The 22061-nt window shown below is 40.9% G+C and overlaps 2 protein-coding genes across 6 annotated transcripts in view; one reads left to right on the top strand and one right to left on the bottom strand.

Annotated features, from left to right (window-relative positions):
• The window catches only part of CEP95 (centrosomal protein 95), a 41703-nt gene extending 27030 nt beyond the window's left edge, over nt 1-14673 (bottom strand). For 2 of the 4 annotated variants that reach the window (XM_064583480.1, XM_045888623.3), the window contains exons 1-6: nt 14396-14608; nt 12619-12747; nt 10749-10856; nt 7102-7212; nt 3882-3987; nt 2343-2458 (exon numbers count right to left, since the gene is read on the bottom strand). In XM_064583480.1, coding sequence (XP_064439550.1) covers nt 2343-2458; nt 3882-3987; nt 7102-7212; nt 10749-10856; nt 12619-12747; nt 14396-14414 — 589 coding nt within the window. In that variant the 5' untranslated portion in view covers nt 14415-14608. Of the gene's footprint in view, nt 1-2342; nt 2459-3881; nt 3988-7101; nt 7213-10748; nt 10857-12618; nt 12748-14395 lie in introns of all 4 variants that reach the window. The other 2 variants (XM_064583479.1, XM_064583481.1) reach the window with 2 other exon arrangements.
• On the top strand, nt 14654-21914 carry DDX5 (DEAD-box helicase 5). 2 transcript variants are annotated; one of them, XM_045888629.1, is made up of 14 exons: nt 14654-14679; nt 15299-15477; nt 16696-16861; nt 17210-17306; nt 17397-17530; nt 17656-17721; nt 17989-18130; nt 18212-18372; nt 18460-18632; nt 18996-19106; nt 19327-19388; nt 19463-19522; nt 20772-20996; nt 21208-21914. In XM_045888629.1, exons 2-14 carry the CDS (start codon nt 15434-15436, stop codon nt 21609-21611), a joined length of 1845 nt encoding a protein of 614 aa, XP_045744585.1. In that variant the 5' UTR covers nt 14654-14679; nt 15299-15433; the 3' UTR covers nt 21612-21914. The 2 variants fall into 2 exon arrangements, with proteins under 2 accessions (XP_045744585.1, XP_045744584.1); XM_045888628.2 differs by lacking the exon at nt 14654-14679 and adding an exon at nt 14926-15016.
• Nucleotides 21915-22061: the final 147 nt, after the last annotated feature.

Below are 22061 nucleotides of genomic sequence, written 5' to 3'. Positions count from 1 at the left end.
TAAATGTATATAACAGTTCATAAAAAAAGGAGGGGGCAGCCCTGGGTAGAAAAAAAATGGGTGAATATGGTCAAAAGGTACAAACTTCCAGTTAAATAAGTCAGGGGAATACAATATACAAAGAGGATAGAACTTAAAAGTTGTCATCACAAGAAAAAAAAATTTCAACTACCTGTACTGACAAATGTTAACTAGACCTTTGTGATGATTATTTCACAATATATGTAAACAAAAAATCATTAGGTTGTACATCTGAAACTAACGATGTTACATGTCAGTTACATCTCAATTAAAAAAAAAGATTCGGGCGCCTGGGTGGTTCAGTCGTTAAACGTCTGCCTTCGGCTCAGGTCATGATCCCAGGATCCCGGGATCGAGTCCCGCATCGGCTCCCTGCTCTGCGGGGAGCCTGCTTCTCCCTCTCCCACTCCCCCTGCTTGTGTTCCTTCTCTCACTGTGTCTCTCTCTGTCAAATAAATAAATAAAATCTTAAAAAAAAAAAAAAGATTCATAGCCCAGGAACTTAAGCCTGAATTAGACACCCATGAATGTATATGACGACAGTTATAAGTTAAATCCAAATATAAGAGGAAGATACCATAGTCCTTTATGACACCAAACACCTTACCCTAGCTTTTCTTTCAACCTTTTCTCTTTTGTCTTAATTGCATTATAATCTGAATAGTTAAAATCTGAAAACAATTCACTTTTTATAGATGCAACCTTTCTATGTGGCAGTTGCTACCACAGCACACCATTTTTAAAATCACCATCCCTTCCACCTTCTGTCAATCCACCTGACTCTCTTCCTTCTAGAAACACTACCTACACTTGACTCTGGTCATTCCCTTACTTTGCTCCTCCTAGTAGCAAGTACATGTCTTTGGTCTACTGTCTAACCTTCCAGACTTAGGTTCTTTGAACATTAATTCCTTGGAATTCAATGTCTATTCTTTAGAATAAAAGTATTAATGCTGAAAGGGATTTCAGAGAGGGTTTGTTCAATTCTCTGATTTAACGCATTAAGAAACTGAGGCTCAGGAAAGATAAGGACCTTGTCCAAAGTCACACAGCCAGTAGCAGAGTCTGGATAAGAGTTTGGCCACTTGATTCCCAATTTAATATACTTAGTTCCTCTCTAGCATTCCTGTTCTTCCATTAAAAAAACTCCGCAACTTATTGTGGGCCTGGTGTTTTGCAAAGTTTTGGAATACTAAGATGAATATAAATGATTTTACTATATATTTCACTTGTCTTATTTATTGGCTGCCTCCACAAGTAGAATGTAAGCTCCACAAGGGAAGGGATTTGTGTCTATTTTGTTTACACTGTAACATGACTGCCTGGCACATGGAAGGCACTAAATATTTGCTGAATGAATATGATGTGGCTACTGTCCCTGAAACTCCGTTTACCTAATAGACACACTCAAAATTAACTATGTGATGTGAAGAATGCTATTACCAAAATAAGGAGACAGAGCCACACTGCAGAAATATAGAACCTTAGAACCTGAGGCACACGGGAGAGACTGGGCTTTGTAGGGTAAATTTGCCACGAATAGAAAGGAAGGAAGAGCACCCCAGCAGAAGAAACCGTATGATGCCAGAAAAGAGCATGTCAATGAAGGTAGGCAGGACAGGGAGTGGGATGTTGGAGGACTGCAAGGTGGGAGGCTCAGAAGGGGTTTGAGAGAGAGTCAGGCTTACTGTGTATAAATAGCAGACTGTGAGAAATGTGGCCTGACACCTGGCAGAAAAATTGCCACTGGATATACAGACTCATTGGTTGAAACCATGAAAAGAGCACTGTTTAGGAAACTACACTTAGGGGGTAATCTGAATGTGAGTAGACTATTAAGTTGCATCCAGAAGTCTCTTCCCAGAGTATCAAGTCCCACATATTACATGACAAACTTGCATCCACCTGTTTGCCCATGTGCCTGCCTGTGGCTCCTACTTGACTGATTTCTTTTTTTTTTTTTTTTAAAGATTTTATTTATTTATTTGAGAGAGAGAGAGCACATGAGAGGGGGGAGGGTCAGAGGGAGAAGCAGACTCCCCGCTGAGCAGGGAGCCCGATGCGGGACTCGATCCCGGGACTCCAGGATCATGACCTGAGCCGAAGGCAGTCGCTTAACCAACTGAGCCACCCAGGCGCCCCCTACTTGACTGATTTCATGTTAACCGTTCATATTTAGGATAATGGTGGTATACTCCTGGAAATTCAATTCTAATATTGACTTACAGCTCTCTCTATTCTTCTCAACTATAAACATTCCTAAGTATAACTATTTATATTTTCAGTTATATGACAACAATAACTGATATCTAACAACTTACCATTACTTCTTAGAGAAAAGGTGTGTGCTGTGTCTCCCAGTCTAATTATTTCACCGGTGGATTCTGTTTCATCTCCATCCCAAGAGGGGCCCAAAGCCTCAGATGACAAGGAGCACCTGAAAGAGTTCCCTTACTTACTTGGGGCCCAGCCTAACCATAGAGGGCCCCTCCCAAGGACCCCGAGAGTTCCTCCTAACAGCCTGTCTACGGGTATTCAGACTGCTCGTTGTTATGTGCAGAAAAAGAGCAACATACTCCCTTCTGCTGCTTATCACTTCTTGCTGCTTGTCTGTTTTGACTGATATATGTATGGGGGAACTAACTGTGTTCAAAGTGTCAAGGATTAAATGCATAGGAGAATCCACACAGAAAACAATAAACATTGGATATTCTAGGGGTGTGGGAGTGGAGTCTGGGTAGGGTATTAATTTTGCACTAAATAGTCTTGTGTTGTTTCACTTTTGTACTTTTTAAAAAAATCTAATAATAAGAAATAAAGTCAGGAAATTCATCTTATGGTGGTCTCCTTTAAGACATGTTTTCCACAATGTACTATACCTAAATAGGAAAGCGCAGCCTGTGATTTTCAAATCATGACAAACTCCATAAAAACATGGAGAATCAGATATTTAAAACAAAGTCATAGCATCATATTCAACCTCTAGTTATAACTACCATCAAATCTGTAATGACATATTTTTTCCATAAAAGTCACAGAAATTTTAAAACTCTGTTATTTGTTAACAATATTGATTCATGAGAGTGCAGTAACCCAGCAATTTTATACTGCTGGTGAGTGTATAAACCGCCACCACCTTTTTGGAAAGCGACTGCTTTTAAAAGCTTTATAACATTCATTCTCTTTGAATGAGTTTAAAGAATAGCTTAAAGAATAAAGAATAGCTTAAAGAATAAGTAAAAGTATGTATCACATTTTTAAAACCATAAAAAACACAGGAACAGCCACCTCCACTTCAGAGGAGTGGTTTAGCCAATTATGAAACACACATATGAATGGTCTGTTATATGGTGATTAAAAATTATTACAAAGATTTTAACAACTTGAAGACTATTGATGTGTAAAGCTTTAAAATGCAAAAAACAAAATTATATAAACAATATAACTAAATCCAAAAGACCCTCGAAACAGTAAAAACGACTAAAGTATAACAAAACATCAACAGTACTTATTCAGTTTTGAATGGCAGAGTTCATCTTTTTTTTGTTTTTTTTGGTTTTTTTCCTAATTTCTCTGTACTTTACAAGTTTTCTATAAGGAACATAAACTATTCTGATGACATAGGGAAAAATTTAAAAATAAGTAGGTGCTTAATACTGAGAATTAAGTACTACATATAGCTCATGGTTCTTAAAACTCCCTCAAGAAGGTTTAAAATATGAGAAGGTAGTAAAATTTTCACACTCGTTTTTTTTGTTTGTTTTTTACTGCCATTCTGGTATATTGTGTGCCATTTCAATTCTTAGTAGAAGGAAAAAGCATAACTTGCTATGATTAAATTCATAGACATTGAGTGCTACCTCTCAAAAGAAACCCTTTTCCATGATGACCTGGATCCCTTAGTACTTTCTGGCTCTTCCAAAAGTTCTCCTTGATGGGATTCTTTAAAACTCTGTCCAGTTTCACCTGTTTAAAATAGACAAAAACAATACCAAAACCCCCCAAATTAATAACACTATTTTTATACAGGGATAGGTAGAGGTAAGAACAGTAAGGCACCCTCATCCTCTCCTGGTAAACTGGGCTCTTGTGAACATGAAATTAGAAAGAACCAAATCATCACCTGTGATGAGCATATTACTTGGGTAACAAACAACAAAAGTGTTGTTTTAAAAGCAGGGTCTGCAGTTGTATTAGCAACGTTTTATTTTTTAAGCTAGGTGGTAGGTTCATTTTCTATTGTTTATAAACACCGTCCTGTCTATAAGGGATGTCTAAGGTAAGAGGATTAGGCTGTGGCTTCAGAACATGACTGTGTCAGCTTGCTTCAGGCTCCAAGACTATCACTCCCCTAACCTAAGAGTCAGACTACATTAAGGCTTGGATGGAATTTTCCTTAAGACGATCACTCTTTTCTTCTATCCCAACATATCTGCGGATTACACGTTCACCAGTGGCAGCAACTCACTAGCAATGTGATTTTAGGAGGTATGTGGGTGAACCTCCTATGATCCAGATTTATGGGTATTCCCATCTCCATTACTAGAGATTCCCTGTTTGAACATCCACCATCATTTTTTTCTATTTCTGTACTCAACAAGCAACATTTTAATAACATTAGTTAACATTCACTGTGCATCTACTCTAAGCTTGGCTCAGTGCTAAACTATTCATGCATTATCTACTTATTTGACCTTCACTACAGCCATGAAAGAATTTCAGATGAGAAAACTGAGGCTTCGAGAGCTTCAAACAATGAGGGGCATAATGCAGCACTGACTCAAGGTCTCCTTTCAAATCCTTTGGCCTTCAGTTTAAGCAAATGATAATGCTGCTCTGTATACCTGATGCGACTCATGATAATAAAGATTTACTTCCCATTATTAACTGGCATTTTGAAGAATCTGCTCAGCTCTAAGTAATATTGCCATATCAACTTGGACCTGCAAAGGTGAGAATCAGACTTTAGAAAACACTGTCCAACTCAGGTACTACCGCACAGGGAGGCCCCATCTGTGCCACTCCCTCCTAGCAGCCCTAAGTTCACCACATTCTACTGACCTCCCCTTGAAAGATCCCTTCTCAGCCCTGCCTCAGCATTTCACTATGACCAGACTCCCATGTAAATCTCTCTCAGTTCTGTGCTCCTCTCTCCATCCCCACTGCCCTATCCGTGGCCAAGTCACCATCGCCCCTCCCCTACTTACAATCAAGCACCGCATTGTAAAAACTGCTGCTGTCAGTGTAAAATTTCAAATCAATCTCCATCTAAAGGTAGTTTTCTACCCCTTAATCTTGCTGCTAAAATGACTAAATAGTCACAGAGCATCAAAATACCTACTGGTAACCTTGAATTAGGTGAGTTTCACATGTCTTTCACTCTCCCCCAATTCTCCTATAATGTTTTTATTGTACAACAGTCCCCCCTTATCCATGGGGGATATGTTCCAAGATCCCCAGAGAATGCCTGAAACCACGGATAGTATTGAACACTATATATACCCTTTTTCCTGTACGTACATACCTATGATAAAGTTCAGCTTCTAAATTAGGCACATTAAGATAAACAATAGCTAATAAAAAAATAGAGCAATTACAACAATATACTACAACAACAGTTACAGAAATGTGTTCTCTGTCAAAATATCTTATTCTATTGTATTCACTCTTTTTGTGATGATGTGGGATGATAAAATACCTACGTGATGGGATGAAGTGAGTGAATGACACAGGCACTGCAATACAGCATTAGGCTATTATGACCTTCTGACAATATGGCAGGAGGATCATCTGCTTCTGGACAGAGGTTGACTGCAAGTAAACTGAAACTGCGGAAAGTAAAACTGCACATGTGGGGGGACTATTCTATGTATTTATGGCTGTCTTCCTGACTTGAGTATAGGTTTCTTTGAGAGCAATAAACATGGCATGCAATTCTGAATCCTCCCAGAGTACTTGGGCTGGTACATACTTAACATACCTTAAACACTTAAAATACTCCACACTCAGAACTCTCGAAGTTTTTGAAATAAGAAATATCTTCTGTGGCAATCTTTCCTTCCTACATGTGATTTTAAATCTTTTCAACAATGATGATAAAAGGTAGAAAACTATCACTAAAGAGTTTAAGGTTAATTTCAAATGTTATAATCACAGCACAGGTCTCACCATCAACAGTGTGAGAAGAATGATAAGCTACCCAAATTTTTGTCTTCATTCATATTAGAATTTATGTTGATTACTACTACTGCTAAAAACTTGTTGGGTAACTTTAAAATAGTAAACCCATTCTTACATGGGTCATATATTACTCCAATCATGACACAGCATTATTTACTCAACCAATCTCAAACTGTTAAGACACATAGGTTTTTTTTTTCTTTCTTTTCAATTACATTGCAATGAAGACCTTCAAGCACCTTTCTTTTATATTACTTCCTTAGGATAAATTCTTAGAAATGAGATAAATTGAGCCAAAGATTATAAATTGCTCTTATATACTGCTGATCCATTTTAAATAACCATAAGCCTTTTAGAAGATAATATGGCAATATTAATCTTTATAATTATCATTAAAAACCATAAAAAAAAATTTCACACAATAAATTGTTACAATTTGGGAAACTGGGCTACTGAAGACTCAAATAAAATGTTCAGGCTGTCACAAACCTAAATGTAGGTTGAAGACAAAAAAACACACCAATTCTTCCTGCTAATGCTTTAGCAATATCCAAATTTGTAACAAAAATAGCACTTCTGACAGAGGAAATTATAGAGTCAGTAATTTCATGCAATAATAGGACAACGGGCAATTTTAGCCAGAATTTAGCTATTATAAGATTAGCCTTAAAGTAATTTATAAGCAATATCCAAGTTGACAAAGGACATGGTGACAGTCTGGGGTAGTTTTTCTCAACCACTTAGAACAGTAAGAATTGAGATTTAATTTATGATTAACTTTACCAGGTATATGCATTAGTGACTCCAATTCCTGTGAAGAAAAACAGGCAAAAAGAAAAAAGGCAAAAAGGGACAGGATGTAGAATATAAACCAAATCAAATTTCTATTTTTAAACTTACTTTTCTCATGAGATGTCTCACTGATGTGTTCTGTAAGATACTCCAGCAACCCATCAAATATTTCTAGCAGATTCTTAATAGATTCTTTATCTCCTTTCACTATATTTTCTCCTAAACACAGGATAGAGCTAATTAAAAATATTAACCAAGAAACTGAAAGCCTCATAATTTTGAAATGAATATACCACCATGTACTGTTCTAGATAAAAGAACTGTAAACTAACTCAGGAAAAACAGTAATATAAATATTAAAAATATGAATTTTTTCTCTTTTTTAAAAATATTTTATTTATTTACTTGAGAGCGTGAGAGCGAGCACAAAAGCAGGGTGAGGGGCAGAGGGAGGAGCAGACTCCCTGCTGAGCAGGGAGCCCAATGCAGGGCTCAATCCCAGGACCCTGAGATCATGACCTGAGCTGATGGCAGCCGCTTAACCGACTGAGCCACCCAGGCACCCCAAAACATGAATTTTCTGATGCCTAATTATATTTGAAGAAACAAAAGCAGCAGCCTTGAATATAATGTTTGATAATTAACTGGCATATTCCTTCCTGTATCAAGAAACAAAGTAAGTGGACTTAAGAAAACATCCCCTAGTAATATTTATACCAAAATATAAAGCATCTAAGCAGAACTTTATTAGGCTGGTGAAAAAAAATAGCATGAGAGAACACAGTTTCAGATTGTGAGATCCTACTTCTAGATGGTGGTTTGTTCTGAAGATAACAGCAGCAGAGTAATATAAAAACAAAACAAGTTTGTTGGGATACTTTCGTCAGGAATCTCTCATTTTTTCTATTTGCTAACTTCTGTTCATTTTGTATGCATTATGTCATTTTCTTACTTAAAAATTGCCTATGCATACAAACTTCCAATTTGTATAGCTTTGTATACAGTTTGTATAACTTCCAGTTATAAAACAAGTCAAAGAGATAAAAAGTAAGGCATAGGGAATAACGTCAATAATACTGTAATTAGAACTGTATGGTGACCGATGGTAACTAATCACAGTGAGTACTGTGTAATATACAGAACTGTTGGATCACTATGTGGTACACCTGAAACCAATATAACTTTGTGTCAACTATACTTCAATAATAAATTTTCTTAAAACTGTCCATTCATATAAAACCCTTTTTAATTTCACCTCACCCCAACTTCTCTAGTCCAATCTCCCACCGCATCCACTTTACACCCAGAAGTTAATCTTTAAACAATCCCTAGCACAATACCTGGCCCATAATAAATCTTTAATAAATGCTAAATTGAAATATTGACAAGAAATGGGTTGGTAAAAGCATGGAAACTTGGCATGCTTAGTGTCACCTAAAATGGACTCTAATCAACATCAGGTATGGATGGAATTTAACTCAAGACACTTGGGTTGTCCTTCAGGAGATCATGCCTGCAATTCTCATAAGTTCAAACCAGTAAGGGAGAGGCAAAATGGAAATTTGATATTTGAGAGAATCTAGCCATTCAAAGCTTCATTCATGATGCAAAACAAACCTAAACCAGAAATGTGATGTTCAACACTACTACTAGTACAGATGGACATTTGACAGTTTTTTTGTTTAAAACAAACAGAAATATTATTCTTAAGCCTTATGTTTTTCTGACTTAACAAGATACACAAGTATACCCCCAGGGCATACTCAGAAATTCTGAGTTGCCAGGATGGGGAGCATCTTCTGCCAACCCAGCGACTAAGATGGCATGCCAGAGTGAAGTGCTTTGTGGTATAGGAGATATTGCTTTAAACAGAACACAAGGAGTAAAAAGATGCTGTGCAGTATACCCCACAAGAGGTGAGCAGTTTTGCAACTTTTCATGGGGTGGGTGTGTGTTGTCAGGAGCAGCTCTGCGTTAAAAAGTTATATATGCAGATACAACCTTGCTATAGTAGGTTTAAAAGCACAAATACCAGAAATTGCCCTGTTCAAGTGATAAAGCAATTCAAAATTACAAAGGAACAGGAAAATCCTTGGATTACCCTTCAAAATGAATTATCTCCAAATTTACCACATTTACTCACCTAGAACTGCACTCAAAAATTATTTTTCTAAAAGTCTGTCAATATTAAATTGAGAGATGTAAATGACCTATCCTGATTAACATTTCTCTCTCTTAACTGTCAAAGAACAAACCAATAGTGTAAGCCTTCTCTTAGTGATTCAAATATAGTTTCAAACCCACAGATTCCCTCTCTTCCTTAGCTTGAAATAATTTACTGCAATAATCCTCATTTTCTTACTATGTAAAATATAGGGATTTATAAATATATTTGGTAAGTCTGGCTTCAGAATACAAGCCAGACTGGTATACTTTATTTTGGAAAAAGGTTCACAATTTAGTTTTATTTATTTTGAACAGACAATATATTAATGGGGTTTAAAATTCAAACAGTGCAGGGTGCCTGGGTGGCTCAGTCAGTTAAGCATCCGACTCTTGATTTTGTCTCAGGTCATGATCTCAGGTTTTGAGATCAAGCCCCACGTCAGGCTCCACACTGGGCGTGGAGCGTGCTTAAGATTCTCTCTCCCTCTGCCCCTCCCTCGCATTTGCACATACACATTCTTTGTCTCTCTCAAAAATGAAACAAAATAAAAAGTAAAATTCAAAAGTGCAAAAGGTATATAATGAAATCTCAGCCCACCCTCATCCTGTAGCCCTGAAGTTCCTCTTATTGGAAGCAATTAGTATTATAGGTTTCTTGCACATGCTTTGAAAGAGTCCTTCTGCAAGCAATCAACTGCATATTTACTCTCCTCACCTTTATTTTCTACAAGTAGCACCATACTCTGCACACTATTATCAAATGCACATTTTTCTGACACTATATACATTGGAGACTGCTGCACTAATATGGAACATTTTACATAATGAGCATCATCAAAAATCTTTTACATTGGCAGAGTAATTCCGTGTATGGAGCAATCATAACTTATTTAACCTGTCCTTATTTAGTGGACATTTAGATGTTGCTAATTTTTACCTACTACAAACAAGCAGCATGTTAGCTTTAAAATAACTAAACAACAGGGCACCTGGGTGGCTCAGTTGGTTGAGCGTCCAACTCTCGATCTCAGCTCAGGTCTTGATCTCAAGGTCATGAATTCAAGCCCCACATTGGGCTCCACACTGGGTGTGGAGCCTACTTAAAAAAATAACAAAACAGGGTGCCTGGGTGGCTCAGTCGTTAAGCATTTGCCTTCGGCTCAGGTCATGATCCCAGGGTCCTGGGATCAAGCCCCGCATCAGGCTCCCTGCTCAGCGGAGAACCTGCTTCTCCCTCTCCCACTCCCCCTGCTTGTGTTCCCTCTCTCGCTGGGTCTCTGTCAAATAAATAAAATCTTAAAAATAATAACAAAACAAAAAATAAAAGAATGAAAAACATACTGCAAACAACCAGCTAGGATACTTACATCTCAGATCCAGGTCCATCACAAACTCAGTGTTTGACTCTCCTAAAAAACCTCTCAAGGATGGGTGCCTTAATTCTACCAGTCAATTGTCTTGGCTCAGTGTTGTCGTTTGGTCTACTTCATAAGCTTACTCATTTGGTTAACTAAACAATGTATAGGGTTCTACCTAATAAATTATTTTAGTAAAATGCAAAATTATTTGATGGATAAGTATATACCAACCTGTTATGTGAGACAAGCTGACTTGCAGGTAATCCAAGGCCAGTGAATCAATTACTGCTTGTACATTGTGAGCTTCATCCTCTTGACTCCTGGGAATAGCTATGAGGTCTGTGGAAAAAAAGCTACGTAATTTTTCATCTGAGGGTCCAGGTTGTCATGGTCTCTGACCAGGCTTCTAAGTGAAGTTAACTGCTACAAAAGCAAGCTCCACCCAAAGAGAACAGGCTTTTATAAAGTACAGATAAAGCTAACAGAGCCTGATTTCTACATAGCACCTTTATTAGTTGAATACTTAGTCAATTAACATATACATGAACATGCTCTACAATAAGCACCATACTACAAAAAGATAAAGATAAATTCAAGGAGATGCTAATACTCTAATAAGGGAAACAATACATGAAGTGAGACTTTAACCCATAATCATGGGCTTCTTTCCATAAGAGAAAAAAACCCCACAACAGGTATGAAAGTAGAGTTCTCGTAAGTCTTGTTAAAGCACCCTAGTAGGAATTATTGGCATAATGATTTATTTATTTATTTTTTAAGATTTTATTTATTTATTTGAGAGAGAGAGACACAGAGAGGGAACACAAGCGGGGGGAGTGGGAGAGGGAGAAGCAGGCCTCCTGCCGAGCAGGGAGCCTGATGCGGGACTCGATCCCAGGACCCTGGGATCACGACCTGAGCAGAAGGCAGACGCTTAACGACTGAGCCACCCAGGTGCCCCCGGCATAATGATTTAAAAGGTCAGTATAGACCAGACTGAGGAGAGGTATTAACATCAACTTATATCTGGAATTTCTCCGCTGGTATTGAGGAAGATGAATGTTTTGGAGAAGGATGAAAAAAGTATTTTAAAAGACTGATCGGATAACTATATGCCTCTGCACTCAAAAGGTTAAGACTAGCATCAAAGATAACCAGCTAGAGGCCATCTCCATTATTCCAAGTGATGAAGGCACTAAGTCATGGTAAAAATGGGAAAGGAACACAGACTACACACAGTTTTAGTACTTAATGGTTGTAAGCTACACAAACAGAGACAGCAGAGGAATCTATGGATAAGGACTCTGAGATACTTAACCAGGGATGCAGGACAAACATCAACTCGTATCTGTAATACTGGTTAAGTAACAAGACCCAATAAGTTTCCAAGTTCCACTCAATTTTAGAACCTTTGAAGATACATTTACAGAAAAGGTGTAACTTTCATGAGATATTAGGCATAATTAAACAGAAATGACCAAGGCTGTTACTATGTGTGGGTCTCACTAAAGTACTTATTAAGGTAATGAATGCAATAGTTAGAAATAAGATACAAACAAATAAAAAGTCAAGATTTTACAAATCTCATAGGATCTAACTGAAGGCTCTCAAAACTAGTGGCCTCAAATATAGTCACTAGGGCGCCTGGGTGGCTCAGTTGGTTAAGCGACTGCCTTCAGCTCAGGTCATGATCCTGGAGTCCCAGGATCGAGTCCCGCATCGGGCTCCCTGCTCGGCAGGGAGTCTGCTTCTCCCTCTGACCCTCCCCCCTCTCATGCTCTCTGTCTCTCATTCTCTCTCTCAAATAAATAAATAAAATCTTTAAAAAAAAAAAAAAAAAAAAGAAATCTGACTTGAAGGGTGCCTGGGTGGCTCAGTTGGTTAAGCGACTGCTTTCGGCTCAGGTCGTGATCCTGGAGTCCCAGGATCGAGTCCCACGTCGGGCTCCCTGCTCAGCAGGGAGTCTGCTTCTCCCTCTGACCCTCCCCCTCTCATGCTCTCTCTCTCATTCTCGCTCTCAAATAAATAAATAAAATCTTAAAAAAATAAAAAAATAAAATAAAATATAGTCACTATTACTCCCACTTTTTAGTACCCTTACCTGGTACCTTTTCTCCCAAAATGGATTGGTAAAGAGCAATAAAAACATTAGCATCACAATCTTCTAGTTCTCGTATCCTCAGGTGTATGTGGCATTTCAAAAGAAGGTTATTGGCAACGGTTATCCACTCTGTCAGGAAAGGAAAAAGATCAGCCTTAAATAGCACTAGAAAAAGTCAACCCCCATGAAGATAGACATTGAATGACGGAGAAGATAAAATATTTGATTATTGTAGAAGTTCAAAGACCCTCTGAGGCACGAAATTTGAAAATATTTAATTTCTTGGGATGACTTCCAGAGTGCTAGAATTTTAATGTAGTCAAAACTATGATGCAAATCTAACTTTTACTATTGCAACCTAAAATCTTAAGTTATTTTACCCCTTTTCTTATTTTACCAGCCATACCTAGTGTTTTTATTTAAAACATACAAGTAGGGCGCCTCGGTGGCTCAGTTGGTTAAGCGACTGCCTTCCGCTCAGGCCATGATCCCGGAGTCTTGGGATCGAGTCCCGCATCGGGCTCCCTGCTCGGCAGGGAGTCTGCTTCTCCCTCTGACCCCCCCTCCCCATGTGCTCTCTCTCATTCTCTCTCTCTCAAATAAATAAATAAAATCTTTAAAATAAATAAATAAAACAAACATACAAGTAAACGGGAATATATGTCATAAACGAGACCGTTTGTTAACGATAGTCTGAGATTACCAGAAACTAATTAATAGAAGCTGCTTCAAATTCCCAATAGTATTAGTCATGTTTTTACCCAATTATCTATCTTGTGCAAGTCAGAATTTCTCTGGTGCCCAAATAGGTGGTGATTAACTTAGTCTGTTACAAACTGAAATAATGACACCAACACTACAACATTTATTAGTTTTTTAAAAATTACATTTAATGAATAAGAAATAAAACATAGAAAATACATAAAAACGTCCCTAAATTCAGAACTAGCACGTTACCAACGCTGTTGAAGTTTCCTGTGTACCACCGCACCCCACCCACAGATACGGTAGGAATTGGCAAGGTTATTTCAAGACTTTCTCAAACAAAGGTAATTTAGAAAGCCTGACCTATTTGATCCCTGATATAATTGGCGATTAAGGAGAAAGTCCTTTGACTTTGTGTTCGACATATTCAGCATGTTCTAGGAATAACGATGTCTCTGCGTTCAAGGCACGTTATCTCCCTCTCCCCACGCCCACTCCTCACAGCGGACCAAAACACGACAAGCAGTTTGAACGCTGTCCTGAGGAAAGGGATGAAAGCGTCCCAGACAACCCAACCCACTCGCTTTGCAAAAGCGGTTGCTAGACAAAGCCGGTAACTCCAAAGGGCACTGAGGAGAAAAACCCAGGAGCATCAGCAGATCTTAAGTGTGCCGTTCCCCCCAAAGTTCAATGCACATGCAGGTACGGCCTCAGCCCCCACAGTTCAAGAACCAGAGAACACGCTGACAGGGGCCGCATTCCCCAGAGAAATACAAGTCCCGGGAAGACGCTTTCTGACCGCCCTTTTTGCAGCCAAGTTGCAGGCGTGCTGCGGGCCTCGCCACGGGGTCCTTCTCTCCACACCCCAAAATCGCGCTCGATGGCCTCTAAGCCGACCGAGATGGGGGCTAAGAAACCCGCAGAAACCGCCCACTACGACGGGGTGTCTGTCACCAGCCCCGCGGACAGCCCAGACCCAAGGAGTGCAGCCAGAGGACTCAAGAGAAAAGGGGCGTTCGGGGACTTAAACGGCTTCAGTCCACACACACCGGGGCTCCGAGCCGAGACTCACCAGCCTCTGAGCCGGCCATGTCACGGAGGCAGGTCGCCGCCTGGCTTCCAACTGGGCGCGCGGCGGACGGCGTCCTGGAAGGGCCCCACAGCGCAGACGCACCGCCAAGGCGGGGGGAACGAAACTAAAGGGCAGGGGGTAAAAGAGGGAGGGACGTTAAAACGGCTTCTCGCTGCTGATTGGCCATCACAGGAACACTTCCTTTCGCTGCACGCGCCGAGGCGGCGGTTTGTGGGCTCTGGATACCATTCTTCGCGGGCAAGATCCCGCTAAGGGATTCTCAGGTGGGTGGGTTTGACAGGTCGGGTCACCCAGCCGCCCAGGCCAGTCTCCCGGGGCATTAGTACGGCACTTCCGGTGAGCTATTTCGTTTCGTATTCCTCCGCCGACTCCAAGTGGAGAAGTAGTGCGGTCCGCTTACCGGAGGGGCGGGAGCAGCCACGTGACAATATCAGGCTCCGCCTTCCCGTCTCGCTTGGTTAGGGGCGTGAAGGCTCTTTGGAGACGTAAACATCTCCAAGTGGTCTGAGTGGGTTGGCCCGTGCTGGCCATTTTGTCGGTTGTGCTGGAACTGGAAAAGGGCGGGGTGGCTTTCTTGAGGTGTGGAAAGACGAGAAAAAGGTGAAGGAGTGTAGGCTGAGGCATCTCAGTGTAGGTGGGCCCAGGCATGAAAGGGCCCCCAAACCGGCGACTCTGAGGGAGGGGGAGGGTGGGGGTGGGGCGAGAACATGGCGGATCCCGGAACGCCGGCGGGCGTTGCGGCCTCTGCGCAGGGGCGGGGTGATTAGGTCATAGAGCGGCTCCCAGCAGTCTCTGCGGCGGAGGAGGCGGTCCAGGCTATAAAACCGGCTGCCGGGACGCGGCCGGCACCTCATTCATTTCCACCGGTCTCTTGTTGAGCAGCTTCGGCTCCTGTCATCGCCGCCCCTCCGCCGCTGCCGCCCCCGCAAGGCTTTGCCATCGCCAAAGCCACCTGCAGCGACTCGTCGCACCCGATTCTCTCCACTTCGTTCCCCGCCAACCGCAACCATTGACGCCATGTCGGGTTATTCGAGTGACCGAGACCGCGGCCGGGATCGAGGGTGAGTGTGGGAACGGACTTGTCAGGCCCGGCAGTGGGGGATGGGAGGCCGATGAAGGGGGCGGCGGGCGGGGGCGGCGGGAACTTGGGTTTTTTAACCTATAATTAGGTTTTATCAATCGAAGTTTTGCGCCATTTTGGTATCTGTCCAAAAGTGACTGAGGGATGTTATCCTGTTAACGGTCCTCAATCTCGCCTTTTGTTGGCGGGGGTGGGGGAGGGGGCGTCGAAGCCCCCCAACCCCCGACGATAGAACAGCTGTTGGGAGAACTCGGGAGAGCGTATTTCGGTGGGAGAAAAGCGCGACGCTTCCAGGAAAACGAAGTCAGCGCTGTTAGGTGCATCTTCTCGGGAGGTGTTTTAGGGGGCCCGGGAGTTCTATGATAGCCGAGGGGGTCGCCTCTGAAGCCATTGATGCGGCGGGGGCAGGGGGGTGGCTGGCACCGCGGGAATCGGCCATGTGGCTGAGTCGCGGGTACAAAATGCCGGCGTCGGACATGGCGGCGGCGCCTTTGTTACCCCGCCCGGCGGAGGAGCTCAAAATGGCAGCGTCGAGAAAATGTGGCGCAGAGAGAAATGCGAGACAAAGGGGGAAGCGCCGCCCCAGCGGGAACGCCGCCCGGTCCGGGACTCCTCCCCCGGTAGTTGCCAGCTCCTCCTTCTCTTTTTCTTTGCGTTATATAATTTTGCTATCCTGATCGGGCGTCCTTCCGCGGCATCCCCCCCATTCGATAGGCTTGCATAGGTGTCTCTGAGACCAGCGTCCTTGTTCTGTTCTCATTGCTGTTGCTGTCCCATTATTCCTTAAAACCAAAGCTGCTTTGGTTGAAAACAGCTGATAAATAACATTGTTGTTAAGCACCTCCCTTGTATTGTCTCTTTCCCAGACACTTAATTTCTAAGCTCACGGGAAAGACTAGGAGCTACAAGCTGTTGTCTATCCTTGTAATCTGAACTTCAGGCATTTGGGCAGCCAGTTTCCGACCTGGTAAATCCCGGGCTGTTGACTTGGCTTCAGTAGTGTGTATTTGGGACAACGGGAAGTGAGAGAGGTGGTGCTAATTGTGGCTTTTGAGAGCATGACGGGTGCTAAGTGCTAAGCCTTAAACCTCGAAAAGTCATTTATGCGCAGTGTATGCCAAGAGCGAATAAGTCTTTATATAAATTTCTCTGTAGACGTTTGAAAATATGAGTAACTTCTTTTTTGCTCTAATTTCAGGTTTGGTGCACCTCGATTTGGGGGAAGTAGGGCAGGGCCCCTATCTGGAAAGAAGTTTGGAAACCCTGGGGAGAAACTAGTCAAAAAGAAGTGGAATCTTGATGAGCTGCCCAAATTTGAGAAGAATTTTTATCAAGAACACCCTGATTTGGCTAGGCGCACAGCAGTGAGTAATTTCACATAGCTTCATTGGGTTGTAACTCAATAATGGCTTCTATCTAGTAAGTAGAAATATGAACAGAGACGTTGTGGAAAATGACGAAATTTAGGGAAATTCACGCTTATAGATGAGGTGGTACTTCGGAAACAGGTGTCTTCAAATTTTTCTACATAGAATGGTTAAATATAACTGTACTCGGTGGATTTTTTACTGTGTAGGTTTTCCATATGTGGATATAGGTTTTAAATGGCCCCATTAAAGTTTAATAATAGTTTATAAATTTAGGGGCTTGCTGGCTGCATATTAGTGAAGGTTGTCATGGTACTTAGTAGATTATTACAATTTGTTTTATAGCAAGAGGTGGAGACATACAGAAGGAGTAAGGAAATTACGGTTAGAGGTCACAACTGCCCAAAGCCAGTTCTGAATTTTTATGAAGCAAACTTCCCTGGTAAGTGCTAGTTTTGACCCCCCCCCCCCTTTTTTTTATTTCCTCCTTTCTGGGCTTCACTAAATTTTACTGAATTGTTGCTAATTACAGCAAATGTCATGGATGTGATTGCAAGACAGAATTTTACTGAACCCACTGCTATTCAGGCTCAGGGATGGCCCGTTGCTCTAAGTGGATTGGATATGGTTGGAGTAGCACAGACTGGATCCGGGAAAACATTGTCTGTAAGTGTGGGAGACATTTTGAGTTTTAATCTGTGGTCATGTGCTAGAGAAAATGGATTAGGAATATAAAGAAACCAGAAGCTTTTTAATTTAACTCCTGTTGTTTGTTTCCCCACCACAAATAGTATTTGCTGCCTGCTATTGTCCACATCAATCATCAGCCATTCCTAGAGAGAGGTGATGGGCCTATTGTAAGTATATATCTGTATTTTTTGTTAATTTTTGCCTAGGAGTACAATGCAGTGTTTTGTAGAATATGTAGCAAAAAATAATTTTTGTGGTCTAACGTAGAGACATTAGTTGTATCATGTTAATTTAGCTGCTGACAGAGCTGCCTTGATCATACTTGAGTACTGGACAGCAAAATCAGTGACCTGCCTATTTAATGCCAATCAGTTAGTTTAAAACTAGGATCCAGGAGTTTGCTAAAACCTGTTTCACTTTTTGTTTCTCTTTAGTGCTTGGTGCTGGCACCAACTCGGGAACTGGCCCAACAGGTACAGCAGGTAGCTGCTGAATACTGTAGAGCATGTCGACTGAAGTCCACTTGCATCTATGGTGGTGCTCCTAAGGGACCACAGATTCGTGATTTGGAGAGAGGCATGTAACAAAAATTCTATCTGTCACTGTTGGTGCTGGAAGTTCTAGATCTCGTAGTTACGTCTCTGTGTTTAATTGAAGGTGTGGAAATCTGTATTGCAACACCTGGAAGACTGATTGACTTTTTAGAGTGTGGGAAAACCAATCTGAGAAGAACTACTTACCTTGTCCTTGATGAGGCAGATAGAATGCTTGATATGGGCTTCGAACCCCAAATAAGGAAGATTGTGGATCAGATAAGAGTAAGTGCCTTTAAAAATGTTTTATTTTCACTTAGCTCTTAATTTATTCTTAGAATACAATGCTTTTTTTAATCCAAAATATTTTAGCCTGATAGGCAAACCCTAATGTGGAGTGCAACTTGGCCAAAAGAAGTAAGACAGCTTGCTGAAGATTTCCTGAAAGACTACATTCATATAAACATTGGTGCACTAGAACTGAGTGCAAACCATAACATTCTTCAGATTGTGGATGTATGTCACGATGTAGAAAAGGATGAAAAGTAAGTTTTCTATAGAAGTTATAATTGTAAAAGTTTTGCCAAACTTTGGAGTTATCCTTTCATAGGTTATCTTAAGAGTGACTTTCAGTTGGGTGGAACATGAATGTGTTCATTTAAAATTAGTGTCAGTCTTCCTGAAAAATGTTTTCTTCATTCACATAATTGGTTATCACTGTATTTATAGCATTCCTTTAGGTGAAAGAACATGCTTTGTGGCTTAAGGACCAAGGGCAGTTGCTTGTTAAGTGTTCATGCAGGTGTTTTTACTTGTAGCCGTGTAACTGAAGGTAGTGCTTCAGTGATTTTAAATGTGTGGCCATAACCGTGGACTACTCTTAAAATTCACAATTTTTTTCCCCCAAGACTGATTCGTCTAATGGAAGAGATAATGAGTGAGAAGGAGAATAAAACCATTGTTTTTGTCGAAACCAAAAGAAGATGTGATGAGCTTACTAGAAAAATGAGGAGAGATGGGTATGTGGGCTTCTTCCATTGAAGCAGGTGTATGAGAGCTGAGGTTGGGGGGGGCGCAAACTGATCAAGAGTAACGATATAAATGTCATGGATGACCATTACCTGGTGTAAATAAAACTGCTTAGGTGAAATTAAAGGAATTGGTGACTAGATAGGTAGTAGACTAAAACCTTTCTGGTTTCAAATGTGAGCCTACTGATACGGTTTTTCTTTAATGTAGGTGGCCCGCCATGGGTATCCATGGTGACAAGAGTCAACAGGAGCGTGACTGGGTTCTAAATGGTTAGTCAAATGAAAAATTTTTTTTCTCAAAACCTGGAATTCTCAGATTATTGATGATTCTTTCTCTTTCACAGAGTTCAAACATGGAAAAGCTCCTATTCTGATTGCTACAGATGTGGCCTCCAGAGGGCTAGGTTAGTAAAAACTCGAATTCATGGCTTGGTTTCCCAGAAGATCTCCATATAATTCTTTTTAAAGAAAGTTTATTGCTTTCTTTAACCTCTGCATTTTTTCTTAAGTTTTTTTCATATAAAGGTGCAGTCTTTGTGGCAAGGCCTAGGCATGACAATCGGAGGACTCGAGGGGGATGGAGGACTAGTGATCGGCTGGCTGCTTCCAGTCGATTAGAGAGGTGAAAAGCTGAAAGTGTGCCAGTAATCTTCAAAAGGCAGAACATACCACCTCTGCCCCGTAAACTGTTCTCTCCGGGGGAAAAAAATGGAAGTTATCCTCACAGTTCACTGCCGTGGTATTTCTTCTGTCCCATGCTTTGCATGACTGCCATGGTACAGCATTGTTTCAAACTGTTCACTGTGATCTGTGGGTCTTTGAGTTTCAGTGAGTTTGCTGAAATGTTGAAGAAATATTTCCAAACTTCAATGTTCAATGAAATTTTTGTTCAAGTTTGAAATGGAGAGAGCAGCTTTAAAAGGTACTAAGCCTTTTACAAATTGGTGAGTACTGGCACATGAGATCTAGATCAGGAGCAACTTCTCACATTTAGTCAGTGGGAAAAGAAAGCAGTGCTTTGAAAGTTCCTCCCTCACCTACACAGTAGTCGTCATGTCGAGACCTGCCAGAGAGAGACACATTCTCAAGTGAATCCTGGCTTCTTGGAAGCGCTTGCCTAGACGAGACACAGTGCATAAAAACAACTTTTGGGGGACAGGTATGTTTTTCTTGCAGCTGCGGTTGTAAGGTCTTGGCAAGACAAGCAGTGTGGCCAGAATTTTGAACTTCTGATGAGTGTGTAATGCAAAGGACCATGTACATTTTTGTTCAAAGGTCCTCAAAATGAGCACATGAAGAGGTTGCTGTGAACCTTTAAGTGGCCCTACTGCGCAGAAGCATTCAGATGTCACTTGATGATCTGTAAGGGGACTTGGCTGGTTTGGGAATATGTTAGAGAATACACGTCCTTTTGACAGGCTCTCTATCATTGGGTGGGTAATGAGACAGGTAGATGGTGTGTGCTTTTTTTTTTTTTCCCCCCTTCCAACCTCAATGGTATTCCTACAGAGAATGGATAACCATTTTAACTGTATTTTTTGCAGCCCATACCTTCTTGGGAATACAATTGTCTAACTTTTTATTTTTGGTCTGGCTGTTGTGGTGTGCAAAACTCCGTACATTGCTATTTTGCCACACTGCAACACCTTACAGATGTGGAAGATGTGAAATTTGTCATCAATTATGACTACCCTAACTCCTCAGAGGATTATATTCATCGAATTGGAAGAACTGCTCGCAGTACCAAAACAGGCACAGCATACACTTTCTTTACACCTAATAACATAAAGCAAGTGAGCGACCTTATCTCTGTGCTTCGTGAAGCTAATCAAGCAATTAATCCCAAGTTGCTTCAGTTGGTCGAAGACAGAGGTTCAGGTAAGACCAACCTTCATTAAGAAATGTTGGTGATTTGGGGTCACATGATTGTCTACAAATCCTTTAAATGGGATTGGCGGGTGAGTAAAATCTTCAATATGAAACTGAGAAAACACTTCACACAGTGAATAGAGCTTCCTAATTCCTTCTGTGTTCATAATGATTTGTGCCATGGAAATAATACGCTTGCAATTTTTTTTTTTCTTGACAGGTCGTTCCAGGGGTAGAGGAGGCATGAAGGATGACCGTCGGGACAGATACTCTGCGGGCAAAAGGGGTGGATTTAATACCTTTAGAGACAGGGAAAATTATGACAGAGGTTACTCTAGTCTGCTTAAGAGAGATTTTGGGGCAAAAACTCAGAATGGTGTTTACAGTGCTGCAAATTACACCAATGGGAGCTTTGGAAGTAATTTTGTGTCTGCTGGTATACAGACCAGTTTTAGGACTGGTAATCCAACAGGGACTTACCAGAATGGTTATGATAGCACTCAGCAATATGGAAGTAACGTTCCAAATATGCACAATGGTATGAACCAACAGGCATATGCATATCCTGCTACTGCAGCTGCGCCTATGATTGGTTATCCGATGCCAACAGGATATTCTCAATAAGACTTTAGAAGTATATGTAAATGTCTGTTTTTCATAATTGCTCTTTATATTGTGTGTTATCAGACAAGATAGTTATTTAAGAAACATGGGAAATGCAGAAATGACTGCAGTGCAGCAGTAATTATGGTGCACTTTTTCGCTATTTAAGTTGGATATTTCTCTACATTCCTGAAACAATTTTTAGGTTTTTTTTGTACTAGAAAATGCAGGCAGTGTTTTCACAAAAGTAAATGTACAGTGATTTGAAATACAATAAATGAAGGCAATGCATGGCCTTCCAATAAAAAATATTTGAAGACTGAATTAAGTGGAAATTGTACTTTATTTTACATATATAATGTCATGTAAAACTTTGCTTAGATGGTCTTTTTTTTTTTTAACCATAAAAACTTAAATTGACTGCTCCTTTCTCTGGTTTGGGAATTGGGGAGATCAGAAGGCCCTTCTTAG

The sequence above is a fragment of the Mirounga angustirostris genome, unplaced genomic scaffold (genome assembly GCF_029215605.1).
Source record: "Mirounga angustirostris isolate CCGP_5_RB_7025 unplaced genomic scaffold, mMirAng1.0.hap1 SCAF_17, whole genome shotgun sequence".
Taxonomy (NCBI): Eukaryota; Metazoa; Chordata; class Mammalia; order Carnivora; family Phocidae; genus Mirounga; species Mirounga angustirostris.
Note: the sequence above shows the minus strand (reverse complement) of the source record. Positions and strands in the feature narration are given on the sequence as shown.